Below are 26,355 nucleotides of genomic sequence, written 5' to 3' on the forward strand. Positions count from 1 at the left end.
GAGTTGGGGAGGATGGTGTGATCCCCAACTTCCAGTTGAGGAAACAGATTCAATGGGACTCGCACCAGAGCCAGAGCCTTGCCCACTCTACCAGCTGCCTCTCAATAGCCTATGGAGCACCTACTATGTGCTGTGTTTACTGGCCTCAGAAGTCACAGCAACTTTAAGGACAGTAGACAGTAGAGGAGACTGTGACAGTAGAGGAGACTGAGACTGGCATCTGGCAGGGTCAAGTGCCTCACTGGTAGGTGTTGGAGCCAAACGTTCATGTCTAAGTAAAGATTTGAATCTTTGCAGGGTTCAGCATTCTTGCCAGTTAGTCTCAACAGTCTATCCCCTCTTCCTGACCTATCAAGATGCCAAACAAATGCTGGTTAAACCCTTGAGCCTTGGTTAACCCCGAACCCCAGCTCCTCTCCCGCTGCCCTAGCAACAAAGCTCCCTCACCTGAAGCATCTTAGGGACACTTATTCATAGCAGCCACCTTTGAGAAGGGGCTAGATGATCTCATGCCCTTGGGGACACATAATTTACCTGCTGAAAACTGGAAAAAACACTGGCAGGTATTTCGTAGTCTCTTGCAGTTTTATTATTATTAGTGTTACTTGATGGTAACAATATTTTGTTCTGATTTTCCTGTAAGTGCAGCATGGGAGACAGCACCACTACAATGGACCCTCACATCCTTCAGGGACAGACATGAGGACACAATCCTTGGGGCAAGCAAATCAAGGCTGTTCAAAGTCAATATCCACTAGACTGGGGGAGAGGCTAGTGACTGGGTTGGATGGGAGGGAGGCTTCCCCGGGGGCTGCTCAGATTCTGTTTCTCGACCAAGATATAGTTTATTTTTTTTTTATTTTTTATTTTTTTATTTATTTATTTGTTTGTTTGTTTGTTTGTTTTGTTTATACATGCACTGGGTACAGTCAGAAGCGCGGGAGGGTGAGAGAATTCACCAGAGCCAGAGTGGGGAGCAGAGCAGGCAGAAGGACAGAAGTACACTGCTGAGGGGAGCAGCGGGCGGCAGGAGAGGTCTGCACACCATGTGGGACCCTCCTCCGGTGGCCGGGGAGCAGCCGGGGATCGAACCGGCGCTGCAGAGGCTGCGGGCAGCTTCGCAACCCAGCGCTCAACCGCTGCGCCACCGGGGAGGCCCCAAGATATAGTTTATATGGGTATGTTCAGTCTGGGAGCATATTGTTAAGAGTGCATGTTTCTATAGGTGTATTTTGTTTTGTTTTTAAAGATTTATTTATGCATACAGGAACTGGGATACAGGCCAGAGGTATGGGGGTGAGAGGATTCACCAGAGACAGAGTGGGGAGCAGAATAGGCAGATGGACTGAAATACACTGCTGAGGGGAGCAGGTGAGACAGGAGAGGTCTGCTGCACCATGTGGGTTGCTCCTTGGCCAAGGATCGAACTCGTGCTGCACAGGCTCTGTGGATAGCTTCATAGGTTGAATCTTAACCCCCTGTGCCACCAGGGAGGCCCTAAGGTATCTTTTGAATAACAGGGAGCAGAAAGAATGGTCATACTGATTGTAGTTGCTGTGTTAGGGTCTTCCAACTGCTGACCTTTGTATCCAACTTACCACTCGTTAACTGTGTGGCTTAAGGCAAGGTACTTAACCTCTCTGTGCCTCAATTTTATAAGCTGGGAAATGTATCTGCAGGGCTGTGAGTGCCCTAGCCCTTTGTGCTTCGTGTAGTAAGAAATTTGAAACTGGGCCTCCCCAGTGGTGCAGCGGTTGAGCGCTGGATTGAGAAGCTGCCCGCAGCCTCTGCAGCGCCGGTTCAATCCCCGACTGCTCCCGGCCACTGAAGGAGGGTCCCACATGGCGCAGACCTCTCCTGCCGCCCGCTGCTCCCCTCAGCAGTGTACTTCGGTCCTTCTGCCTGCTCTGCTCCCCGCTCTGGCTCTGGTGAATTCTCTCACCCTCCCACGCTTCTGACTGTACCCAGTGCTTGTATAAATAAATAAATAAATCTTTAAAAAGAAAAAGAAAAAAAGAAATTTGAAACCATCAGATGATATTTTATCTTGCTGTTAATTAGAAAATGGCATCACATTACAGTTTTTGCCCCTAAGAACATACTTCTAGTTGTAGTACTCAATATACTTTCATTGTTTGGAGGATTAAACCAGATAAATCACATAAAGTGCCTACACAGTGCTTAATACCCATAAGCTCAATAGGTGTTAGCTCTTAGTTCTGTTTTTCTTTTCTTAAAATATAAAAGGGCACTTGTCAAGAATTTCTCAGAAATGCATTCTCTCTTTTTTAGAAGCTAGTGGTCATGATAGCAAGTATGTAATGGGCATTTTTCTGAGAGATTCTTTTTTATGGAAATGAAATGTTTATATGACAGCACTTTAGCTTAATATTTAGGGACAGTATATATATCAATAGAATATTATATAGTCATGCTGAACCTAAAGCCCAACCCCCAGTATAAAGACCCCACCCCCTAGTTCCTAAAGTGCCATTTGACCATAAAAATGCACCACAGTAGTACCAAGCATACATGATCATATTGGAAGCATTCATTACACTCAACAAGGGAAGTGTCCTCTAGGGAGAGAAATCAACATAATGCCATTTTCTAATTAACAACAAAACAATAAATTCCCCAAGGTTTCAAATTATCTACCAAATGAAGCTCAAAAGCCTTGGTCTTCACAGCCCTGCAGACCTCACCTCTTTCCTGCTGCTCTCAAGTCCCTACCTGGTGCTCCTGCCCAAAATTACTCAGCTCTAACAGGAAGCATCCTGGATGTCCCTCCTCCAAGCCTTTGCTAACAGACTCTCTGGAAAGAATTAATGGGAGCATCCTACTGTCTCTCCTACCTCCAACCCCCAAGTCCATTGCGGTTCAAGTCTACTAATCCTTCAAGAGTGATTTTAAGTGAAACCTCCTCCATGCAGCCTCTCCTGATACATCTGGACCTCACCCAGATGATAGTTTGATTTTAGCCTTGTAAGACTCCTTTCCAACTTTCTTTTCTAAAATAGTAAGAACACATTTGTGTTGTTTCAAGCTCTACTAAGTTTGTGGTAATTTGTTACAGCAGCAGCAGGAAGCAGAAATGAGTCTAGAACCATCTGGTATATTTTCATGTTGATCTTTATGGATCTAGGCCAGGTTTAGATGAATTAGACATCAGCACACATACTGACCTTCTCTCTATACAGAATTGGGCATCAGTCACTGTTGGTTGTAATCACTATCAGTTGTTACTTGAGGGGTTAAAATGGTCACTGTGGGCTCCCTGGATTAAATGGGGCCCGTGGGAAACCCAGCCAGGTTGGGAGCCTTTTAGCCCCAGCCTTCATATCTGAACCTAACACTGCACAGATATCAACATGGTGGAAGGGATGGTCAATGGACCGGTCAGCATCACTTGGCGGGGTGATGGTGGGCCAGGAGACTGAATGTGTCTGAGCCTGAGTTCCCTCATAATGACATGAAGTAATAGCCCTGCCCTATTGTTTGAGGTCTAAGTGAGAAAATGTATGGAAGCACATTCCAGATGCTCCTTACATCTGGCACAAATGTTAATAGAGACTGTCCCCATGAGCTCACCTTGCCTCCCCAGCAAAATCCCTGGGACCACTGACTTTGATTTAAAACTGTAAAGATGTCATCCTGGGATTTTTCTGTTTCTTCTCTTTCAGGTAATGTCTACTACTTCAACAGGTACCTGGAGAGCAATACCTACAAGGCCAACATCAAGGCAAACAGGATTGTGGTGTCAGAGTTTGGAACAATGGCCTATCCAGATCCTAGCACAAGTGTATTTTCCAAGTAACTGTTCATTTTTAATTTGACCATGCTTTTTTATATCCCTGGTGGTCCAAACCACCAGCATGTGCTCCTTTGACAAATCTCTCTACAGTGCATGAAGAAGTTTATGAGTAGCCTTTGAACCATGTAAGGTGGGCAATTCTGGTCACTGAAGGCAAGACAGGCAGATAGCATCTAATGAAGTGTTAACTGCTTCCCATGTCTGGAGGGGGAGCAGTTTGGAATTATTTATCACAATTACAAATGCACCTTCCCTCCCGTCTATAGATAGACTTGCTTGCATCTAATATGACAAACATGCAAGGTTATTTGTGACTGCGTCATTTGTTCTAATGAGGAGCTGAAAATAACCAAAATGTTTTATCAACAGAGAAGAGGTTGAATAAATAACAGTAAAATTATGCAAGAAAATACCAAGCAGACGTGAAGGGGAATGAGAATGCCCTTTATATACTGAATGGAAAGATTTCCAAGATAGACTGTTAAGTGAAAAAACAAGCAAGAAAGCAAGGTATACAAAAAGCTTATCATAGATTATATTTTGTGCAGAAAAGCAGGAGAAATTTAGATTTATTTTCACTTGTACTTACAAGAAGAAACTGTAAAAATGCTGAAGGGAAGTGGGAAAATGACAAATGGAAAAGGAGAGGGAAAGACTTTTATTTGTAGACATTTGAAATCTACCGGGTTTTGATACCTATGAATATATTTTGTATTTGATCATTAAAAAATATTGGTAGGGACTCAGTCTTGCCATCAGAATTTCTTTCTTGGTGCTCTCGCTAATGGAGGAGCTATGGAAGGTGTTAAAGGTAGCCAGAGATGGAAGACTGCTTCTGTTTTTCCAGAACTGACATCATCTGACAAGTTCCAGGAGCCAGCTAGGGCTGGCACACCAGCAGACACTGCATTCACATTTGCTGAGCCAGTGAGGGAGGGGGTTGGGGATGAATCCAAAACCACAAGCTGTGGAGCATCCTTGCTGTTAGACTACTTAACAGTAGGGGGAGCGCTAACATGGAGACTGTCGTGAGCTCACCTTCCTTTTCTCCTGCTTTGTTTGCCTTCTAATCAAATTAATTATTAGTTCTTAACTCACAATTTGCTTGCTTTCCTTTAAAAAAAAAAAACTAATTTCTTGAACAAATTTGAGATACACAATGTATACTCACATTTCTGCCCAGAGTGTGGTGTTTTGCCAGTCTCTGGGCGCCATTGTGAATATATGTATGTTCTTTGTAGAGCTTAAAATACTTGGGAATAATCCACAAGGCCTTACTGGCTCTAATGTGGGAGATCTTTGGATTTGGGGGAGCCCAGGAGGACTGGGTTGGCAGCCATGTTTCCTAGCTGACTCACTTCTTAGTTAATTCAACATATTACTATCTTTGGGTAACTTCATATCTGTGTCATAGGAGTCCTCCAGTGACCCATTGAGATATAGAACTTTTTTGCCCTTGGTTGGAGGAAAGCATTTTAAGTGGTAGGAAAACAAGTCATCTAGAGTAGAATTTTCCAGCTGGGTGACTGCTGACTCCTGTTGGTTTGCTTTCCTCCTCAGAGCTTTCTCCTACCTGTCCCACACTATCCCTGATTTCACAGATAACTGCCTGATTAACATCATGAAGTGTGGAAAATACTGCTATGCGCTCACGGAGACCAATTACATCTGGAAAATTGATCTACTGAATCTGCAGGTCTGCGAGAAGGTATCACAAGTCTACAACCAGCACCTGTTACTGACTCAAGAAGGGGGACCCCTGGGTGAGCCCAAGTAGCCTGAAGGAACTCAAGGGGCAAGCCCCCTCCTCTAATGCCTTTGACCTTGAACTTCCTCAATATAGCACTTGGCACTAGATTCTAAGTTCCCTTAGGGCAGAGGCTATCTCTTTCATTTCTGTGTATTTGTTCCTTGGGCAACCATAACAAAATAAGAAATTTATGCTCTCACAATTATGGAGACTAGAAATCTGAAGTCAGGTTTTTGGTAGGCTATGTTCTTTCTGACAGCTCTAGGGGAGGATCAGACCTTGCCTCTTCCAGCTTTGGTGGTTGCCAGACATTCTTGGTTTTCCTTGACTTGTAAATGCATCGTTTCAGTTTCTTCTACAGATACAAATTACTAGATTAAGGCCCACCATAATCCCACCATAGTCCAGTGTGACCTCATTTTAACTTGTATGGATCTACAGATACCTACAAAGATCCTCATACAGGTACCAGGAGTGAGGACTTCAACTCTCCCCTTTTGGAAGGAATAGTTCACCCCATAAAAGTGCCCATTGAGTGGACACTCAATGGAAATTTGAATGAATGACTTTGCTGGAATGATCAGGATTCCCAGAAGTCCTACCTCATATTAACCTGAAGAGGGTAGCATTAGGCAGAGAGCAAGGATACAAAAATGTGTGCCCAAGCAGATACCTTTCCTGGGCAGAATCAAGTCAACATTTTTGTGAAAATCAATAGACCCACTTACAGTCTTCTCCAGCTGGGTGTTCAAGCCTCAGTGTCTTCACAGTACTTTATAATGATCCATTAAAAGGAGTGCTTTTCTTAGCTGTGAAATTATGACCAGCTTTTCTTAAGCTAGGCGGCACAGATCCTACTGATGTATGCTTTTACAAAACTACAGGAAGGGAGCACTAGGACAGCAGAGAGCATTGCCCGATTTTCAGCTGGAGGTTGTACTGTTTAGGGAGGAAGGACAGATGGTTGTGCCCCATTGTTCTATAATATAGGCCTGTTGGGAGCTGGGTCATTATGGAGCTTGTTAGTCAAGTTTGCTTTAACCGAAAGTTCTGGTTACTTCTCCATTCCCAGAGTAACTGTCAGAGAGGTCTGGAGATTTATGCCTCTGTCAAATGCAAAGGAGGAGAATTTAAGTGACTTAAACAGAAAGACACAGAACAGTGGGCAAGATTCGCTCTAAGGTTGCTTCTGCCCAGGTCATTGCTCAGATCTCCATGTGGTGCCATGTACTGTCTCCATGGGAGCAGACACCTGGCAGGGCCAGGCAGCAGGGTGGGAGCACCTGTCACAGAAAGCACATGCAGGCCACTCACCCCCTGCCCCCCACTCCCACCAGCTGCTTACATATTGAAGGTCTCTGTGAGGGAATAATCAGGTTACAAGAGTAAATATCCTCGTTCAAGGTGAAGTCTGCCTTATTTTCAGATCAGGAGCTATGCAAAAATATATATCATCTCGCTGAACCTAAAATCAATCTTTTCATAGTATTTCACCTTCTCCCTTTTTTAAAGTCAAGCGGTTGTTGTATTTTGCAGATTGATTATCGTAAATACGTGGGTGTGAACGTGGCCACAGCGCATCCTCATTATGATGAGGCTGGAAGTGTTATCAACATAGGCACATCCATCATGAACAAGGGGAAGACAAAATATGTGATATTTAAGGTCCCTGCCACAGTGCCAGGTAGGTCATTTGGGAGCGATAACAAAGCGCTGAGACCACCTTCGGAGGAGCTCTGATTTTTGTTGACGACATAAGACTCTATCTGTCAACTTCCCTCATAGGTGGGTCAGGTGACCATGACCTCACTTTTCCCCTTTGAAAAGACACGTTACTGGAAGAAATGAATCCTGTTACTATTCTAGCCTTTTCTTTAAGTTCCAGTTCATCAGTGCATTAATTTATCCATCCATCCATTCATCATCCATCCACCATTTATCTTATTTCAGTCTTTTCTTAGGCTCCAGTTCATTAATTTATCCATCCATCCATCCATCCATTCATCCATCCATCCACCCATCCACCCCCCATTTACCCATCCACTTATCCATCCAATTGCCCACTCATCCTTCCCTCTCTTGTTCCCTTTCTCCCTCCCTCCCTCCCTCCATTCATCCATCCATCCTTCCCTCCATGCATTATTGTAGTCATGTAACAAATCTTCATATGTTAGGGTTGTTTCCTCCACTTTCATCCCAGCCCCTTAAGCCAGGTTGCTGGGATCCACTCCAGATCCGCACCCTGTTCTCTGGGCTTTCTGGACCTTCTCCATGTAGGGCTGGGATCCAGGCCGATTGTGATTGCATGTTCCTGAGGGGGAGGAGGGTGGAGCTCCTAGCCCTTATTTTCCAGGACCCTTCTGGGAACCACACCCCAGAGACCAGGCCTCCAAGGCCTGGAGACCATGCACAAGTACAAGGGTGCTCGGCCTGACCTTCTAGTTTTGGAAAACTGGTTTCTATCTTGTGATCCTCCTGATTCCCCCTTCCCCCCAGACCTGTAGAACCTCCTGAGCAAATTACCAGGCTCTGTCAGCAGATGTGAGTCTCCAAGGGCAGAAGGTCCAACAAGTATTATAGTTAAATGGACTTCCATTAACTAAGCCAATAAAGGGGTACAGGGTCCAGCTGAGACTGCCAGCACAGCAGACCTGGGGTGGTCTAGCCACTTGAGTTCTAGGCATCTATTGCAAAGCTGAACTGTGAGGCCCTCTGGGGCCCTCAGGGGAATGAGGTCACCTTTCCATCGTCCTGCAGCTCACAGGAGCCACCAGCACCTCCTCTGAGCTCCTGCTCCATGCTGGGGGCCTCCCTGGGATTCATGGAGGTGCCCTGCCGCCTAGTCAGGCTGCTTTCATTTCTGTTTGCTTTGTGCTCTACTTGTTTTGTGAAGAAAAGAACTTCCCCACAGCTCCACAGCATCCCACCCACCACTGCTGTTTACGGTGTGCCCAGGTGGCCACAAGAAAGGCGGGGACGCTCCACCGATAACTCATTACCAACCTGCCCCACGTCTGGGCGGGGAGGCCTTCTGGCCGGCGGTGACTCACCCAGCAGAGGCTTAAGAAAACCCAATGTGTGCTGAGTTCCTTGGGTGTTTGGGCCCAAACACACAGGGTGAGGTGCTGACAATGCTCCACTCTTTCTCCCTGTTCTCTGTATGATAATCCCAAGTAACAGAGGAGGTAGTCAAGCTAAGGGGCTCTGTCTCCTGGCCTGAACTCTGCAAATTTGGCCATAACAAGAGGGATCGTTCTACCAAACATGTTTCCCATATTTTAAATGGGATTCACACAACCTCCCTCAACTGTGACAACATATTAAAAGTACCCCCCCAACCATCCACCCCCATGGCAGGTCCTCAGTTTCATTCCCAATGCTCTCAATGGCAGTGCCAGGAGAACCTCATGGACACGCCAGAAATGGCATGCCAAACTCTGGGGTGCATTAAAACAGAAACCCACATGCCTAGAGCTGGATGGGAATGCAGCATATAGCCCCAGCCCTGCATACAGAGTCAAACATCTCATTTTACCAGGACCCCCAGGGCCCTTATGCACATTAAAGTTTGAGAAGCATTGTTTCAGAGCAGGGCTGACCCCTCCTTAAGGGACGTGAGAATAAATATCTGAGGCTTTGCAGACATGTAGCCTCTGGGGCAAATATACCTCAGCGCTGTTGTGGCTGGAAAACAAACTGCTCTGGCCGGTGTGCAGAGGCTGAAGCAGTGCACAAAAGGGAGTGGAGGCTGGAGTCGACCCCCAAGCTGCCCTGAAGACCCCTGGCCCAGACACTGGACTCTGGTTCAGAATCTTCTGATTATAGGACCAGGGGGAGTGGGGCCCGAGTGGGAAGGGCCCCAGGCCTCTGTAGTCAGGCAGCACCCCCTCACCCACTCACTTGTCACCCTTACTCCAAGGGGGTTCTTGGCTACTGGGTGGGTTTGAGAGGCCTGGGGGCAGGAGGGGGTGTGAAGTCTGGGCAGCCTGACCAGGCCCTCCTCCTTACTTTTCTCTAGAAGGCAAAAAGAAGAACTGCTGGAAGCACGCAGAGGTGCTCTGCTCCATCAACTCTCGCTCCCTCCTCTCCCCGAGCTATTACCACAGCTTTGGAATGACGGAAAACTACATCATTTTTCTTGAGCAGCCTTTCAAAATGGATATTCTCAAGATGGCGACGGCATATGTCCGGGGAGTGAGCTGGGCATCCTGCCTGAACTTCCACAAGGATGACAAGGTAAGGCCTTGCTGGGCACACACAAGGCACGCCCCCAGAGCAAGGTGTCCCCAAAAGCAGACTCTGAGGTGGAAGTCAGCATGCAGGAGCAAGGGAGGGAGCTACCATGCAGTCTCTCCAGAGACTTCACCTGGCTTTTCCAGAGAGTTCTGAAGAACCTTCCCAGTAGTCCCAAATCAGGGCAAGTGTGATAAGAATTTATACTCTCAATTCAGTGACAGTAGAGAGGACTGTCTCCAGAAGGGAGTATGACTTTAGGCCAGGCCACTCTCAGGAGCCAAGGGAGTCCCAAAGGGCCCGCTCCTCAGGGCTGACCAATATCTGGGCTCCTGGCAGGCTCCACCAGCCACTGACAAGACCCTTTCCACATCCCTGAAGCCAGTGTGTAATGTCAGGGGTCAGAGAGCAGGGACCATGGATGATTTAGACATCACAGTGACAGAAAGTTCTGTTCAATGGTACAACAGAAGCATCATCAATTCAGATACACCAAGTGTCTAAGTATCTGTCTGAGCATGCGTGTGTGTGTGTGTGTACATAGGCCTGAGTCATTGTATGTCTATGTGCATATATGCATATATGCACAGGTGTCTGTAGATGTATGTGGATATATGTAAATGTGTGCTTTTTCCCTGTTGTTGCTTGTGAAAAGTATCAAGGGATTTCTCAGTGGATTAAATGCTTAAGTATATAAATAATACCCAAGCACAGAGAGCAGTGTATCACACCCTCTTCTACCCCCCACCCACTCCCCTCTTCAGAGGAAAACATCCATTCATTGCCTTCCTCCTCTTTCTATGCCTCACTCATATCTTTATGTGTCCGTCTCAGCTACTCACTCTAAGACCTATCCCCTCTCCTCAAGGAGGAGAGTGAGGTGTTTGAAGAAACAAAGACCTATACGAGGTCCCTCCTCTCCTCAAAATCTTCTAATTGCTTCCATCTTCCTCCGAATATAATCCGAAGGCTTCACTCACCAGCCTGTGTATCCCTACACGCCCTTGTCCCCAGCACTGGCCACCCGCCCTCTCACCCTCCTGCATCTCCTGTATCTCAAACGAGCCAAACACGTTCCTGTCCCGGGACCCTTGCATTTTCTGTCACTCCATCAGGACTGTTTCTCCCCAGGTGGCTTCTTCCCCCAGTATGTCCAGGTCTCCAGGTCCCTGATGCCTGAGGCCTTCCTTGACTGAGATGCTTATAAGAGCACCATCTGCTCCATTTCCTCAGTGTACTCATGTCCCTGGCAGGGTTTATGCTGGATTATTGGTATTGGCTTCCCCCCGCCACTGGGATAGAAACTCCATGATAGCAGGGGATTGTTTTTATTTTGTCTCCCCAGATCCTGAGAAAGGAAGGGGGGCCCTCTCTGTATGTGTGCGGGTGGGTGAGTGGTGCAGGGGGCTAGCAGGGCAGCCAGCTGAAGTTGGACTTGCTCCACAGTCATTTTCACAAGTGGCTGAGCGCCCCCGAGGGCAGGGCAGATGGCCCTGGGGATAGCTTTGGAGGGGAACTTTCAGAGAAGTCCTTGCAGCTGATCTGGGCATTGGGAAACGGGAAAGAAAAGGCACAAAATAATGACCCTGTATTCACCTCTCCATGCCTGACCCCCTCACTCCCATGATTCTATCAAAGCCTTCCTCTTGCTTCTGGGGCTGGAGAGGTAGAGCCAAATATGCCAGTAGGAGACAGCAAAAGAACAGCCTGGAATGTCTAACAGACAGTCTTACAAAAGGAGGATGGTTGAGCCAGAGTTGCCCAAAGAAAGAAACACACACACATATATACTCACACACGTACTCACATCTGCATCCATGCATATACACACAGACACAATCACACACACACATGCATGCATACATACACAAAGACACACACATACTCACACATGTACTCATTTCTGCATGCATACTTATACAAAGACACAATTACACACACATACATATATTCTCACACTTAGACACACACACATACACATGCACTCACACCTGCATGCATACACATACACATAGACACAATTACACACACATGCATACATATATACTGACACACAGGCACACTCACACACAGACACATAGACACAAATACACACATACATGCATATATATACTCTCACACATGTATACACATACATGCATACTCAGACTCATTGACAGGCAAATACTCTAACACACATGCACATATACATGCACACACATGCACAGAAACACAGGTATACACACAAATACAAGGCTCTCATATGTACATACACAGAGACACACACATACACGTGCACATGCATACACATACACTCACATATATACTCTCTTTTGGATTTGGCAACTGCAATTGCAGGCAGGGCTAGTCACTACCCAGAGCAATATCCCCTGAGACACCCAGGGTGTGTGTGGAGCCCCGAGCCCCATGTGGGCTCCTTCACTAGAACCCGTCATTCACACAGCAGTCCTCCAGGGCAGGTGGAAGCTGTGGCAGCCAATCAGGATGAACCAGTAAAGGCATTACAATGCAAGGCGGAGTTTGGGAGAGGGGATTCAGAAGGACAGGGGGCCCTTCAGGGTTCTAGGGAACCTGGCTATGGATGAAGCCCGGCAAGACCTAGAGCTCTGGCACCTGCAAGGTTCTCCCCCACTTGGCCATTGCTAGGGAGTTGCCATGTCGCTACATCACAGTCAAGTGAAGGAGAAGGGACAGTGCACCCTCAGGGGCCTCCCCCAAATACTGTCCTCCTGGTAATACAGAGGCCCCACGGTGACGCTTCCCTCCTCTCTCTCAGAAAGAGCTGATCACAATACAATCACCAGTTTCCATTTCTGAATGCTTCTGCCAGGCTGGCCCTCTGGGCAGCTCCAGGGTCACCAGCTAGGTGGTGTGTGGCCCTGTTGGGTCTCACCCCATGCCCCATGCCACCGTGCCGGGTCATCAGAGGGACAGCTGACTGCTGGGTGTTTATCTTCTTTCAGACTTACATTCACATCATTGACCAGAGGACCAGGAAGCCTGTTATGACCCAGTTTTACACGGGCCCCATGGTGGTCTTCCATCATGTGAATGCCTACGAAGAGGACGGCTGCGTTGTGTTTGACGTCGTGGCCTATGAGGACAGCAGCCTTTACGATTTCTTCTACTTAGACAACCTGACCCAGAACTTCAAGGACAACACCAAGCCCACCTCCATCCCTGTTCTCAAGAGGTTCGCTGTGCCCCTGCATGTGGACAAGGTAACACACTATTTGGTGTTTTTTCATCTATTTGTATATCTCAACAGCTTTCCCTGACATTAAATCTTCCTTTTAAACATGTATCTGACATGGCAGGGGTGCGTCACCATTTGCTTACCCAGTGACTTACTGTTGAGTAGCCCCATTCTTGCATTAAAAACGACCACTAAGGCCTCCCCTGGTGGCGCAGCGGTTGACTGCTGTGCTGCGAAGCTGCCTGAAGCCTCTGCAGCGCAAGTTTGATCCCCGGCCACCGGCGAGGGTCCCACATGGCATGGCTCCTGCCGCGCCCGCTGCTCCCCTCAGCAGTGTATTTCATCAGTCTGCCTGTTCTGCTCCCCACTCTGGCTCTGGTGAATTCTCTCACCCTCTGGTGCTTTTGACTGCACCCAGTGCTTGGATAAATAAATAAATAAACAAACAAACAAACAAACAAACAAATAAATAAATAAATCTTAAAAAAAAAAAAATACTAGGCCAGATGTTATCCTCAATTAAGGAGATGCTGCCCAGGTTCTGGGCTTGGTTTCAGAGGCTACAGAAGCTTCTGGCTCCAGGACTCACTGACTTCATGCCTTAATTAATTTAAATGAAACTGAATTCAGTGCAATTACATTTTGATGGCTCATATTTGCTAAAGGCCCTGTATCTTCCCGGCACTTTGCTAAGCATTTTATTTTCCTTACCTCACTTAATGACCAAAACAACCTATGGGAAAGGTCCTCATATTAGCGTCATTTCACAGATGAAGAAACTTGCTAGGCTCACAGAGGTTAAGGACAGTGCCCAAGGTCACACTGCCCAGTGTAGCAGAGGTAGCACTGGCACCTGCACCAGCCTTTCTCTTGATCCATACCTGTAGCTGGTAAGATGTGTAACTTTGTTGTTCTCCCAGGCGGGCTGACTCCTAAAAAGAGCCCCAGACAGGACCCACTGACCGTCTTCAGGCTCCATAGGCTAGAGGAAGCTCCTATAGGAGCCTGGGGGGTGGGGGGCTTAGGGGACTTCTTCCACCATCCCTGCTGGGCTACTTCATGCAAGGATTCAGCCCAGCTCCAGCCAGAGAGCAGGGCACTGTTTAAACCCAGGTTTGTCTGACTCCAGACTTGGGGAGGGCTCCCCCTCTTCCAGCATTTCCCCATCTGCAGGCATTGTGTACCTCTGTCCTGATTTTTACCATATTTCCTGCTCTCCTCTCTATAACATTTACAAGGTCATCATTTTGCTTAAATCAACTGGCTCTTTACATAACTGCTTTGAAAGGATACATATTACTACCCGATAGAAAGCCAGCAGTGTCAGCTGCAGACAAGCATGGGCATAAAACAGTGGAAATAAAGCAGAGGTCTTACGCCCTAGCAGACACTGTTGCTTGCCAAGACCTGAGCTCTGTCAAAAAGAAACTTGTAAAGTGTTGGGTGTCAAAGGCATGGTAGAACCTACAGAGATGCTCTTCTTGACCCCAGCCAGAAAGATTGGAAGAAAGGGCTTAACTTTCTACCTGTGTGATTCAGGGCTTTTAAATGAATGGCTGTGTCCCCCAACAATCATCACTTGGGTCCCTGACCCCTACACCCTCACACTGGGAAGTACCACAGAGTGGTGACTTGGATGGCAGCTCCAGATTCCAGGGAGCTGGGGAGGTGTCTCAAAGCAAACAGGTGGAAATCATGAGGCCGCACCCCACCTCACGCCAACCTCAGCTGGAGATGATGCACCGAGAAGAAACACTCCCTCCCACTACCCACACACCAGGGGATTTTATAACCTTTTATCAGGCTCGAGAAGTGATTTCCTTCCTAGGAACCAAGCTAAGAAGTTGAGCGCATACATTTTAAAAATGAGCCATCTGCTGCTTTGAAACAGTAAAGAGCCAGCCCTGGGAAAGGTAGCTCTGGCCACGCTTTTTAATTGCATTTTATTGTCCCTTAAAAATGTCTTCTCGCTTCACTTTCAAGTCACGCCACCTGCATATTGAAATTGGAAGGTTGAGCAGGTGGATGTGGCCTCTATGGCCAGATGCAGAGGCTCCCATTTCAGCCTCTGCAAAAAGGCAGGAATCTCCTGGGATCTCCAAGAACATGCCTGTGCTCAGCCCAGGCCAATGGAGGCAGAACCTCCAGGAATGGGGGCCTGAGAAGGGTGTGGTCTCAGAGCCCCCAGGGGATTCCTAGGTCAGCCAGGGAGGAGCCTCAGAGTCTGGCAAACTGCTTAAGTTTCAGGCCCCAGCCCCTCTACTGCCCTTTGTAGAGCCTCGTGGCACCCACAGCTCATGGCTCAACATTAACTCAAGTATAAGGACCCCATTCATTGCCCTCTTCCTGTTGAAGCTCAGGGAGGCCAGGACTCTGTCTTGTAGGCAGTTTGTCCCCAGCACCTATGCCAGGCTTTGGTTTTCATTTTAAATGAATGAAAGAAAACCATGAAACAGGGCCTCTAATAGGACACGAAGTGTTCCTGTAGCGTTTGGAAAGTTTCCCAAGTGGAAAGTCCTTTCCACACAGAATGGGCCAGAGTAGAGTAAATTTAAAGTCTGAATCCTCCCAACTGCCCTAGATTATCTTGCGTTTGGGCCAATTGGGGTCAAAGGAAGGGAGGGCCTGTTGGCAGCCTGTACCTGTTTATGGAAGGTATGTGGGGACTCTAAGGCAGGCCCCCCCCCACAGGGGTGTGGGTGTGTATAGCAGTCCCAGGGCTGTCCTGCCGGGCCCTGCCTCTAGGGGGGGCCCTCGAGCACCTGACTTCCATGGCAGCCATCACCCGGGCCCCAGAAGGGTGCTTTCAACTCCTCACTCAGTAAGTAAGTTTGCTGCGTGTCTCTAGATGCAAAACTGAAGAGCCAGTAATTGGAGAAGCTGCCGTTTGCTGAGTGCACACTCTGTGCTAGGCGCCATGTAACAGGCCTTTTCTGCTCTTAGTCCCCGACCAGAGTGCCCTGAGCTCTGGATCTTGGCACTTTGAAGAGCCCCGATCTGGCCTTTCCCCAGCAATATCCCTTATATATGGGTGGGGGAGGAGGGCTGGAGGAGGGAATCACAGGGTCAAGGGGTCATGCCCATTTAGAAGGAGTCCTCCCCCTCAGTCATGAGCTAGACACTTGCGGGCCTTAAATCCCCAGCCCAAAAAGCTGCTTCCAGGGCCTGCCTCTGCCCTCCTAAAGATAGGTGGTGCCACTGGTGTGTCCACCTCAGCCCACGAGGGGACCAGGGCTAAAGGGCTAGCCGTTGATTTGGTGATGTTGGCCGGGCATCCATGCTGTGGGAGAAGGGACAGGGACAGGGAATAGGAGCCCAGGTCTGGAGACTGTCTCTCCTCCGCCATCTTCTTCCAACTCAGAATGCCAGGAACCCCCCCACCAATTCTAAGCAAACACTAGTCCTTCCAGACCAGCACTGTGGATAGAATTTGCCAAAATGAAACATTCTCGGTGCCATACAGTTGCCACCAGCCACGTGTGTTGTTGAACTGTGGTCTATGTAGAGGGGGAATTGAGTTTGATTTTACTTCAATTTAACATTAAATAACTAGCGGTTGACCACATTGGCCACTGCAGTTCCTCAGCATTCTGAAGCATTACGTTTCAAGGTAGGGAGAGCAAACAGTTTGCTTGAAATATTTGGATATAGGGTTAGTAGACATCCTGTCCTGGGTCCTGTGAGTTTCAGGGACTGTTGAATGCTTTGCACATTTCTCACCTAATTGGTAGGACACCCCTCTGAATTATTTATCATCCCCATGGAGGAGGGAGAAAGGCCTTTGCTGACATTGCAGAATTATCCATGGGATTTGAGTTGGGTCTGGAAGGAATGTCTGTCCTGCTCCAAGCTAACGACAACGTGCCTGGCCCTGGACCCGGTGTTTTCATAACCAAGATTTAATTTAATCCTCACTATAATCCTCAGACACAGGTCAAAGTAACCTCGCCTATCCTCACCTTGTACTCACCACCCATCCCAAAACTATAAATCATCCCTTTATTTAATAAACAATGAAGCAGCCTCCATGAGGCCCAGGGGTCTGATCAGGTTCATAGAGAAAAGCCAGGAATCAGATCTCACACCCAAAGCCAGTGTTTGGGGGCTTTACTGAAATGCTGCTGCTGCTTATGGGAGTCCCTCGGGTTTAGGGATTTCAAGCAAGCTGCAGGATTTGTAAAATTCTGGCTGGAATGCAGTTTCTTCCTGAAACCAAGCATGTTGGCTGCCGCAAGCAACCGAGTCATGTTGGTTACTGCTGTGTGTGGAAAAATTCACAGTTTATCCCTCGACCAGTCTGACCAGTTTCAGGCTAGAGTTACAGGCCTGCTCTGCAGATTGGCTCCCTGAGAATCAAGCCCGGGACATGTACAAGAGGCTGGTTGCTGTCACGTGCCTAGCCAGGTACTAGGCAGGGCCTCCCACCGAGGTGGTGTCTGGGGAAGGAAGGTGGAGGCGTTCAGACTTGTGTTTATCAACGTCGACGATGTGCCGGGCACTGGGCGACCGCTTCTTGCACTTCATCTCGGTGAATGCTTAATCACCACCCTGCAAAGCACATGTTTTGCCCCTTGGCAGTTGAAGGAAGAACTTATTGAGTCACCCATTCATCCCGAGGACTGACTATGTGCCATGCACTGAACAAAATCTGGTCTTGGCATTCAGAGGGGAGACAAGCATAAAAGAAGGAAGCAGCACCCTGAAGGAGATATGACAGCATGGGACAAGTGCCTTGGAGACACTGCAGATTGAGTTATTAGAGGATGTTTGCTTAGGGACTGGCAAGGTGGGACCGACCAGCATCAAGGCCTTTGCACCTGCTTTTCCCTCTGCCCGCAGTGCTCCAGTTTCTGAGCAGAAACATGGCATTGTGAAGGTCTGGGCCCATGCTCTGCTTCTTCCAGAATCACCTTGGAAAAGCCACTTTCCTTCTCTGGTCCTGTTTTCTCTTCTGTAATTTGAGGGTTTGAACTTAACACATGGCAAAGTATTCCTGCAGTAAATTTGCCCCCCCTCACCACGTTCCCAACAAAAACCTGTTTCTTAATAGGTTTTGTTTCATTGAATAGGTTCATTATAAAAACCCAGCAGCAGCAAACATCATCTGGCACCAACTGTTAACCCCATCCTCTTGTGAGCCTCTCGTCAGATGATTTTATTTAATCTGTGCAGTTACTCAGCGATGCATATACTGTACCTCCCTCCACAGAGGCAGAAACAAGATGCTAAGTAACTTGTCCAAGGTCCCAGAGCTGGAATGTGGGGAAACAAGGAATAGCAGATGCTCATTAAATATTTAATCAGTTGTGCTCAAGCCCCGTCCTGGGTCACGGATGCTGGTAATGGTGAAGGCACCGAAAGAGTGAGGTCTGCTTGTAACTTGGCACCAACGACTGCCCATGAAAGATAGTTTTCTCCCAAGTAATTGTGGTGGCATGTGGGCTTTTTTTTTAACAGTGATTCCTTTTCAGAAAATACTGAAAATATATAAATAAGCATAGAAAAAGAAATGAAAATCCCCAGAAACCGCTCCCCGTGTTACTATTAATATCTGGTCTATTCCTCCCGGACTCTCTTTAGTGTATACATTTTTTTGAATGTGGTTGAGCTCAGATGGCATATGCAATTTGCTCTGCTGTTTTTTCCACTCAGGATGCTCACATGAGCACTCCCCGTGTCATTATGAACTATTTCTAAATAGCGTTTTCTACATGAATCATCCGGTATTTAAAAAGTGAGGACTTCTTACTACATTACTTTCACCTGTGAGGGATGAGGCAGCTCCAACAAGGAGTCAGCGTTTTGGGGCTCCTGTCTGACCACCTCCCAGCTTTGCTACCTTGGGGAGCCAGTTCAAATAGCTGATCCTCACTTTGAACTGAGAATAAAAACACCAAAAATAGAGTAGCTGCTTCCTGTGGTTAACGTGAGGCCAGAACAAGCTAAAGCATTTTCCCAGCATGAACAGCACAGCAAAGATGGGGGCTGGATAACACATTTTCATGTTTTGGGGAACTAATTCTTCCAGGATGCAGAAAAGGGCTCCAGTTTAATAAAACTGGCTTCTACAACAGCGAAAGCCCTGAAGGAAGAAGGTGACCAGGTCTACTGCCAGCCGGAGGTGCTCCGTGAAGGTAAAATGAAGGTGTCCTCTCTCTGTGCTTTTAGGGATGGGCAGAATTTCAGAATGACCCCTGCTCTTTACATGATTCCTCCTCCCACGCAGAGAACCTGCAGGGGGATGAAGGATGAGAGATGGAGTAGGCTCTTGGGATGCCCCCCCGTGGAAAGCATTCAGGGACAGTTGTCTTCTGTCTCTTGAGACACCCTCACAGGAAGACTCTGGGGTGGACTTTCATGGAGAGCCCTCTTTTGAAAGCTGCGGTGTATGGAACAGGCACAGCCCCTTTGGTTTCTTGCCCTAGTTCCTTCACAACACCCTGCAGTGTAGGTGTTACTGGATCCTACTATGGCCTGGAACAGAGGCCATAGCAACTTAAGCTTCTGAACCTGGGGCCACAAGACATGGAGCCTGGTCATTTTTGGAGTCAGGAGCTAGGCATGATGGGGTGTTGAACATTTCCTTGACCTTGACCCCACTAGGTGCCAGAAGCACCTCCACCCTGAATTGGAACCACCCAAAATGTACCCAGAGCCCCATGAGGGGCTCTCAGTTCAAAGTGAGGAGGGGGGGTTACCACTGCCCTAATTGAAAACAACAGGCCCCCTGAGGCAGGGGCCTTGTTTCTGTGTTCTGCCTGTCACCAGCATAGGACAAAAGTCTAGCTGAGAGAGGTGTGTGCTCAACATTTACGTGGGGAGCAAAAGATTGGTCCAGGGGCACTCAGCTAGAGAGCAGCAGGATGTGGTCCAAACTGAGACCCTTCTCCCGCATCGGCTGCCCCACGCCTGCCAGGTGCCAGCGTCTGCAAGGGCATGGTCCTGGGACATCTCCTAGGACCAATGGGTATTTGCCCACCAAACACCACTTCTGTCAACCACACCCCATGCGAACCTGGAACGGGTTCTGGGTGGCACCCGGGCCTCTCAGCATATCTGAAACAACAAGACCAGTCCTCATCCCTGGTCTGAAGGCATCAGCTTCCCTTCCATCTCCACGCACCTGCCACATGGAGTGGGCAGATGCAGGCTTCCAACATTATGGTCTTTTTGTTTCTGGGAAGAGAATTCTTGCTTGTTGTTGCCACCTTAGGCAATACTGAAAAATATGACAGTAGACAAAATCCTCATAAGCCATCCACCCGTGACCACCCATTTTGTACCTACCTCCCAGTCTCCTGTCCTGCAGTGCACTTTGGGCATCTGTCAAGCCCTCTCCTGGGGGCTTCACACATCCTCTCCTTTCATTTCATCCTGACGGTCTCATCCTATTTTGTTAACATTCTGTGGGTTCACCCACATACAGGGAATGACTTGGGGCCTGACCCATTGTCAGGGCCTGGCAAGAGGTAGCCATTATTAGAACCTCTCAAAGAGACACATGTTCTTGTTTCAGAGCAGAGAATAATCCTTTAACTTGCCCACTGGCAGGCAGCAAAGCCAGGATCTGACTTGAAAGCCCTTAACCTCTGCATTTATGCTTTTATGAAATGTGTACCAGACCATCTAGAATGTTCTGGGATGGCTTCTTCCACTTCATGAATGTAGGCTGAGTATTTTCCCACATCCTAGAGATCCTTCAAGAGCGTGGATCTTAATAAACATGCAGAATTTGCAGGGGTGAATCATCTTTTACATAACCAAGTGCCTCTGGCTGGCCATTGACTGGGTGGGGGGAGGGGGCCCTACAGTTGGGTGGAAGACTCAGTTCTACTCTGGGGCCAATGGCGGCATCTTTTTCTGATTTAAGTAGATGGTTTGTCACTCCTCCTGGTGATCAGGTTCATCTGTCTCTTGGAAGTTTCAGGATTACTGGTCAGGGGGAGCACACATTTTCCCAACTTCATGGTCCATTCTCAGCCCCCCAGGACCTAATAAACATTCCTGTTCTGAAGGCCTTTTCAAGAGGCCTACATTTGACTCCATCCCAGCTTACTCTTTCCTTGAATATTCCATTTTCACTGACCATTGGCTCCAATTACCTGGGTTATTTCATAAGAGGGAGCTTTTACTTCTTATTTAGACTTAGAAATTTAATTTGACACGACAAGCATTTATAGATATATAGGTGTTTATATGGGCAAAATTTTAACACTTTTATAATGAGAATTTTACAGAACGAAAAACATAGCCAACGAAATATAAATTGTGAGGAGGTGATAATCTCAGTCTAAACTTTGTCTCTTCGTTTGTAACATAGTAGAGATGATTCCTTTTATACATAATCTTATGTTATGAACACTTTCCCATGTTACTAAAATTTTTTTGAAACATTATTGTTAAATAATGTCATTATATGAACTCACCAGGAATATTTAATTAAATTATTCCCCATTGACACTCCTTTCCACGCATTCAGAAATTTCTTTTACACCCACACACAATACCTGCCCATGAGGCCTTTTTTTTTTTTTTTTAGAGCTTTAAGAAATTGCAGTGGACTCTGATTTTAATCATGCAGTTCTCTTTGATTTCTATCTTGGTTAATTAAAGATGTTTATACACTTAACTCAAGTCTATCTAACTTTGCTCCTGAACCTTCTAATAGAGTGGGGGTAATTATTCGAGTTTACCCCCTTCTCAGCTAGGACCACGTTTGACCCAGTACAGGGTCTGGATCAAATTCAGGGATTCTAGCCTGGGAGCTATTTTAGAAAAGGGGTACCCTACCTGGCCCAGAAGGCAGATGTCCCCACCTCTTGCTAATGGGGTCTTTATCAGCTTTGTCTTTCACCCTAGGCTTAGAGATGCCTCAGATCAATTATGCTTACAACGGGAAGCCATACAGATATGTCTTTGCTACTGAAGTTAAGTGGAATCCCATCCCAACCAAGGTACGACCCCTGTGTGATCTTGGGCTGGCTTTCCCTACAGCCATCGTGTCTGTCTGCAAAGCTGAATTTTCAGTTTTGCAGACTGTGTGCCCTGGATCAGAATAGAGAGGTCTGAGGGAAGCCCTTTGGGGACAGAATATGTCAAAATACGTTTGCAGCAATAATGAACCATCCAAGAGAAAAGGGGGTGAAGCTCAGGATGGAGGTCGTGGCTGGAGTTTATCCATTGATTTCTTTATTCACTAGATGTTTCTTGAGCACCGATTATGTGCTCCACTGTGAGGATCAGGAATTGGATAGGAGGATCCCAACCCCTGCCCCAAGGAACTCACCCTCTCAAGCAGACAGGTCATCGCAGAAACTTGGAGGATTAATTTTGCTTTTTAAATTACTATTTTTTTGAACACTTAATGTAACCCAGAGACTGCTAAGTGCTGTATAGACATTACTTTACCTTAATGTCTTCACTTCTTAATAATAAAATGGAAAATCTTTTTTTTAATGCAAACAGTGCAGAAATGTAGAAGACAATAAAATGCAGGTTCCCACACAACCAGGTACACACCCCAAGTCACTCCCCACTAATCCTGTACCCTACAGGGAAGCCAGCCTGCCAGAGAGAGAGAGAGAGAGAGAGAGAGAGAGAGAGAGAGAGAGAGAAAGGAAAAAGAGAGAGAGAGACGCACTTTTAAAACAATGAAGAAATTGTGTTTATTCTTTAAATGTTTGCTTTGAGACATATAGAAATACTGCAATGTAATACCCAATACCAGATAGATTCAGGAATTTTATTTTAAAGGAATTCAGTGTGTATGTCAGCTTAGTGGTAGCAGGAGGACCTCTGCTTAAAGTTGGGGAGGAAGAGAGCTGCTTTTGTTTCTCTTATTATACTGTCTAGCACAATCGACACCTGGAGCCCACATTTGAGGAACTGGAGCCCCCCACCCACCCCAACCTCCCGGCCCTCGGTGGTTTCCTCTCCACAGGGAAGAAGCCCACTCTCCGGGTGACTCATTCCTGTGTCTCTGCTCTTTGAATGTACAGATACTCAAATATGACCTTCTTACAAAGTCGTACGTGGAATGGGGAGAGGAACACTGCTGGCCAGGGGAACCTGTATTCGTAGCCAAGCCAGACGCGGAGGCTGAGGATGATGGTAAGACTCTGCAAAGAAGAGCCCACCCACTGTACTCTGCTTGTGACCAACCCTCAAATGGAGACAGAGTTTGAGGTTACCTGACCCCCCTCCCAACCCTGACTACATAGCTGCTGGAGTCATGCTTTGGAGCCCAGGTGTGTCTAAGCCCAAAGCTGTGGGGTTAGGGAGTCCCCAAGACCAGCCTCGGATTGGACTGAAGGATGTGCAGTTGGCACACCAAGAGCTGCTGTACTCTGGCTCACGGCTTATCACAGCCTAAGGAGGCAGGTTAAAAGAGAAGAGGCACAGGGGGTGGCACCCAGGAGAGTCCCAGGCCTGGACTTCCAGGTGTCCCCAGGGAGTTATGGACACCCCTGACTTCTCCCAGCGGTATCCATGGAGTATCACCAACCAGGCCAGCTCCCCCAAGCCTTGGTGTCAGAGGCTTTTCAGTGTCAGGTCATGTAGACATGGTTGGCTGTCTATGGGGTTGACCTTTAGTCTTCAGCCCCTCTGAAGGTCAAGCTGATACCTTGTGGCCCAAAGTCCCCACCTAAATCACTTTCTGGGGAAATATGATGTGACCCAGGGGAAATAAAGACACCTGTCAGGCAGGTCATTCCATGGGCTCAGAGGTTACCTCCAGGGCAAAGGTTGGGCCTCCCTTTGGGCAAGATGATACACTTTTTACTATACAATAGCCTACTTCCTTCCCACTGAACAGCCCCATACCCTCCCAGAGCATAGAATCTTGGTTCTAAAATCCATTGCAATGACTGAGTCAGAACCCTTCATGCACCCTACTGTGAACCATTTTTGTGGAGCACCTGAAATCTGTGGACCAAATGGTCCTTTCCCTTCTTCATTCTGCCTTTGCCCCAGAAATGCCCTACCTACACCCCTGGGAATGCCAAGGAGCATAACTAGAAACAGGGGTGGGGCTACCCACACCTGCAGGGAAGGGCGGGCTACCCCAGGAGCCTGCCAGCTGCTTGCCTCAGGTGAGACGGGAGTGGTTTTCTACCTGGGCCACAACTTCCTATTGATTCTGCACAGCATGGCTCACCAGGCAGGGGACCAGTCACTGTCATGTGTCACTGTGGGTATCACCTCCCACTGAGCTCAGCCTCCCGCCGGGCTGGGCCATAGCTTCCCTTGTGGACAGGAAGCCCACATTCTTTTGTGAGCAGGAAGCAGCACTGTGTCCACGTCACCAAAGGAGAGGCCCAGAGATGGAAGGAGCTTGTTCAAGTTCACATGCCCAGAGCCTCCAGAGGTGGGATTTGAATCCCAACTGATCTAACTCAGTTGTGTGCAACCACTCAGACCGGGGAGGTTTGGGGGAGGAATCATGAATGTTTGCTGGAAGTTCGCATTCATGAATGTGCTTCTGTCCCCTGAGAGTCAGTGCTTAGGAGGCTTCTGTTTTACAGAGGAAAGCTGAGGGTGTCAGTATTATGTGGCTTGTGCCAGACTATTATTCGACTATTACTGATGCAAGCTTAGCTGAGGGTCAATGATGAGGTTCAGTGCAGACTGGAAGCTGATTCTCTTGAACTGGAGTTTCTAAATGGTAGAAAAATAGCCATTCCTCAATGCATGAATAATTTACAAAGTTCTTTCATAATTCGCCATGCAAGAGAATCTCTCTGCTATCCTGTGAGGGTTGGGGGGTTATCTCCATGCTCCTGATGAAGAGGCTGAGGTTCAGAGAGACTCCGCCTGGGCTGGAACTGGGTCAGCTCTCTGGCCTTTCTGTTCTGCTCACACAGAGTGTCCAATTCACTGCCCTTCTGTTTTGATGAACTACTTTAGTTCAAAGAGGACAGGGAGAAGACTGAGAAATGTATCCCTCCACTTTTACAAAGTGTCTTTTCTTATTTCTCCAAAGGAATTATCTTATCAGTGGTTCTCTCTACCACTCCCCAAAAGCATCCTTTTCTGCTTATTCTGGATGCCAAAAGTTTTACAGAATTGGCTCGCGCATCCTTTGATGTAGAAATGTACATGGACCTCCATGGGTTATTCATCCCGGCCCCAGATTGGGAAGCAGAGTTGGAGTGTCCTCCCATGGAAGCTTCACTTGACTACGCGGCCTCAATGTCCTGACAAGGTAGAGGCTGGGTCTGGAAGAACAGCACTACTAGCAGGCCCCCACCAGCCCAAGGCCTTGGAACAAGAGCTTCCGTTTCACTTTGCACTTACTCTGTCCGTGGTGGCTTTGAGACAAAACTGTGGAGATTGAACTTCTACGGAGAAGTTATACTGATCATCTTCTTGTACTGATCATCAAAACCTTCTTTGAAAGTTCATCGGTTGTTTATTCATCAGCTCTAGCACTCTAGGAAAGCTTGCTTTATCAGAAAGACTGTAACCATGATTCAAAAAACTGCACTGTATCACGTAAACTCTTCTTAGAACAAAAATCATGGACTTATTAGAGAAATAGCTGAGTATTTCTCATCGCTTTTTCTCCCTGCCCTTCTCTTCCTGGCCTCACTCTCTTTTTTCCAGTCACCTAACTTGTATGTCCAGCAGTTCTGGCTTTCTCAACCATGCCGTTTTGGTAAATCGTGTGGCCAGGAAGGCATGTTGCTTTGTGGTCAATCTGTGAAAGGTATGGCATAATATAAAATAATAAAAACTTGAAAGTCTATTCAGACCTTATTCTGTTTTACATGGCTTCTTTCCTCTGAAGTTCTTCTAAGGCAATAAAATCAAGTGGTGGAGCTAGGTGTCTCATTGGACAGCCAAGGGAGGACAGATCTTATGGGGCATCCCCTTATAGGAGGGGCGGAGAGGCTGGACACTGACTTGGCTGGCCACGGTCCAGGGCTAGGATTCAGGATTGTATACCAGGGCCAGGGCTGGCCTGAGGAGTTTTTGCCTGATGCTGAGAACCTGGGCTATGAGCCACACCAGAGCACATGGAGGCTCTCCAAACTGGGTGTCTTGACCAGACCAGGCATTTGGGGCAGAGATGCAAGCATCTTGGTGGTGGGGAAGGAGGAAGCTGGGAGTAAGCCAAACAGAGCCCCAATGGACATCTGTGTCTCAGCTGTATGGTCCAGGGTGTGCCTGGGGCAGGTCGATAACTTCCAGTACTTGTATGATGGGATCAGGGGTGCTGGGGTAATTCTGTATCTGCCTCCTCCCCTGAGTCTGGATTTCCTTCAGTCCGCAATGGAAACTCAGTGACATGTCTTGAGGACAGGACGGAATCTTTAGTGACCATGCATGGGCTACTCCAGAGGTGGGGACCTTTGTTGG

General features: G+C 47.6%; 1 protein-coding gene across 1 annotated transcript in view; it reads left to right on the top strand.

Annotated features, from left to right (window-relative positions):
- The window catches only part of BCO1 (beta-carotene oxygenase 1), a gene marked incomplete at both ends in the record, with an annotated part of 36,043 nt that extends 10,849 nt beyond the window's left edge, over positions 1-25,194 (top strand). The window contains 9 exons of the mRNA XM_084256838.1: positions 3,684-3,813; positions 5,375-5,522; positions 7,101-7,248; positions 9,583-9,800; positions 12,761-13,018; positions 19,022-19,127; positions 21,853-21,947; positions 22,992-23,103; positions 24,977-25,194. Coding sequence (XP_084112964.1) covers positions 3,684-3,813; positions 5,375-5,522; positions 7,101-7,248; positions 9,583-9,800; positions 12,761-13,018; positions 19,022-19,127; positions 21,853-21,947; positions 22,992-23,103; positions 24,977-25,194 — 1,433 coding nt within the window. The remainder of the gene's footprint in view (positions 1-3,683; positions 3,814-5,374; positions 5,523-7,100; positions 7,249-9,582; positions 9,801-12,760; positions 13,019-19,021; positions 19,128-21,852; positions 21,948-22,991; positions 23,104-24,976) is intronic.
- Positions 25,195-26,355: the final 1,161 nt, after the last annotated feature.

Source organism: Talpa europaea (genome assembly GCF_964194135.1).
Source record: "Talpa europaea genome assembly, chromosome: 16".
NCBI classification, from domain to species: domain Eukaryota; kingdom Metazoa; phylum Chordata; class Mammalia; order Eulipotyphla; family Talpidae; genus Talpa; species Talpa europaea.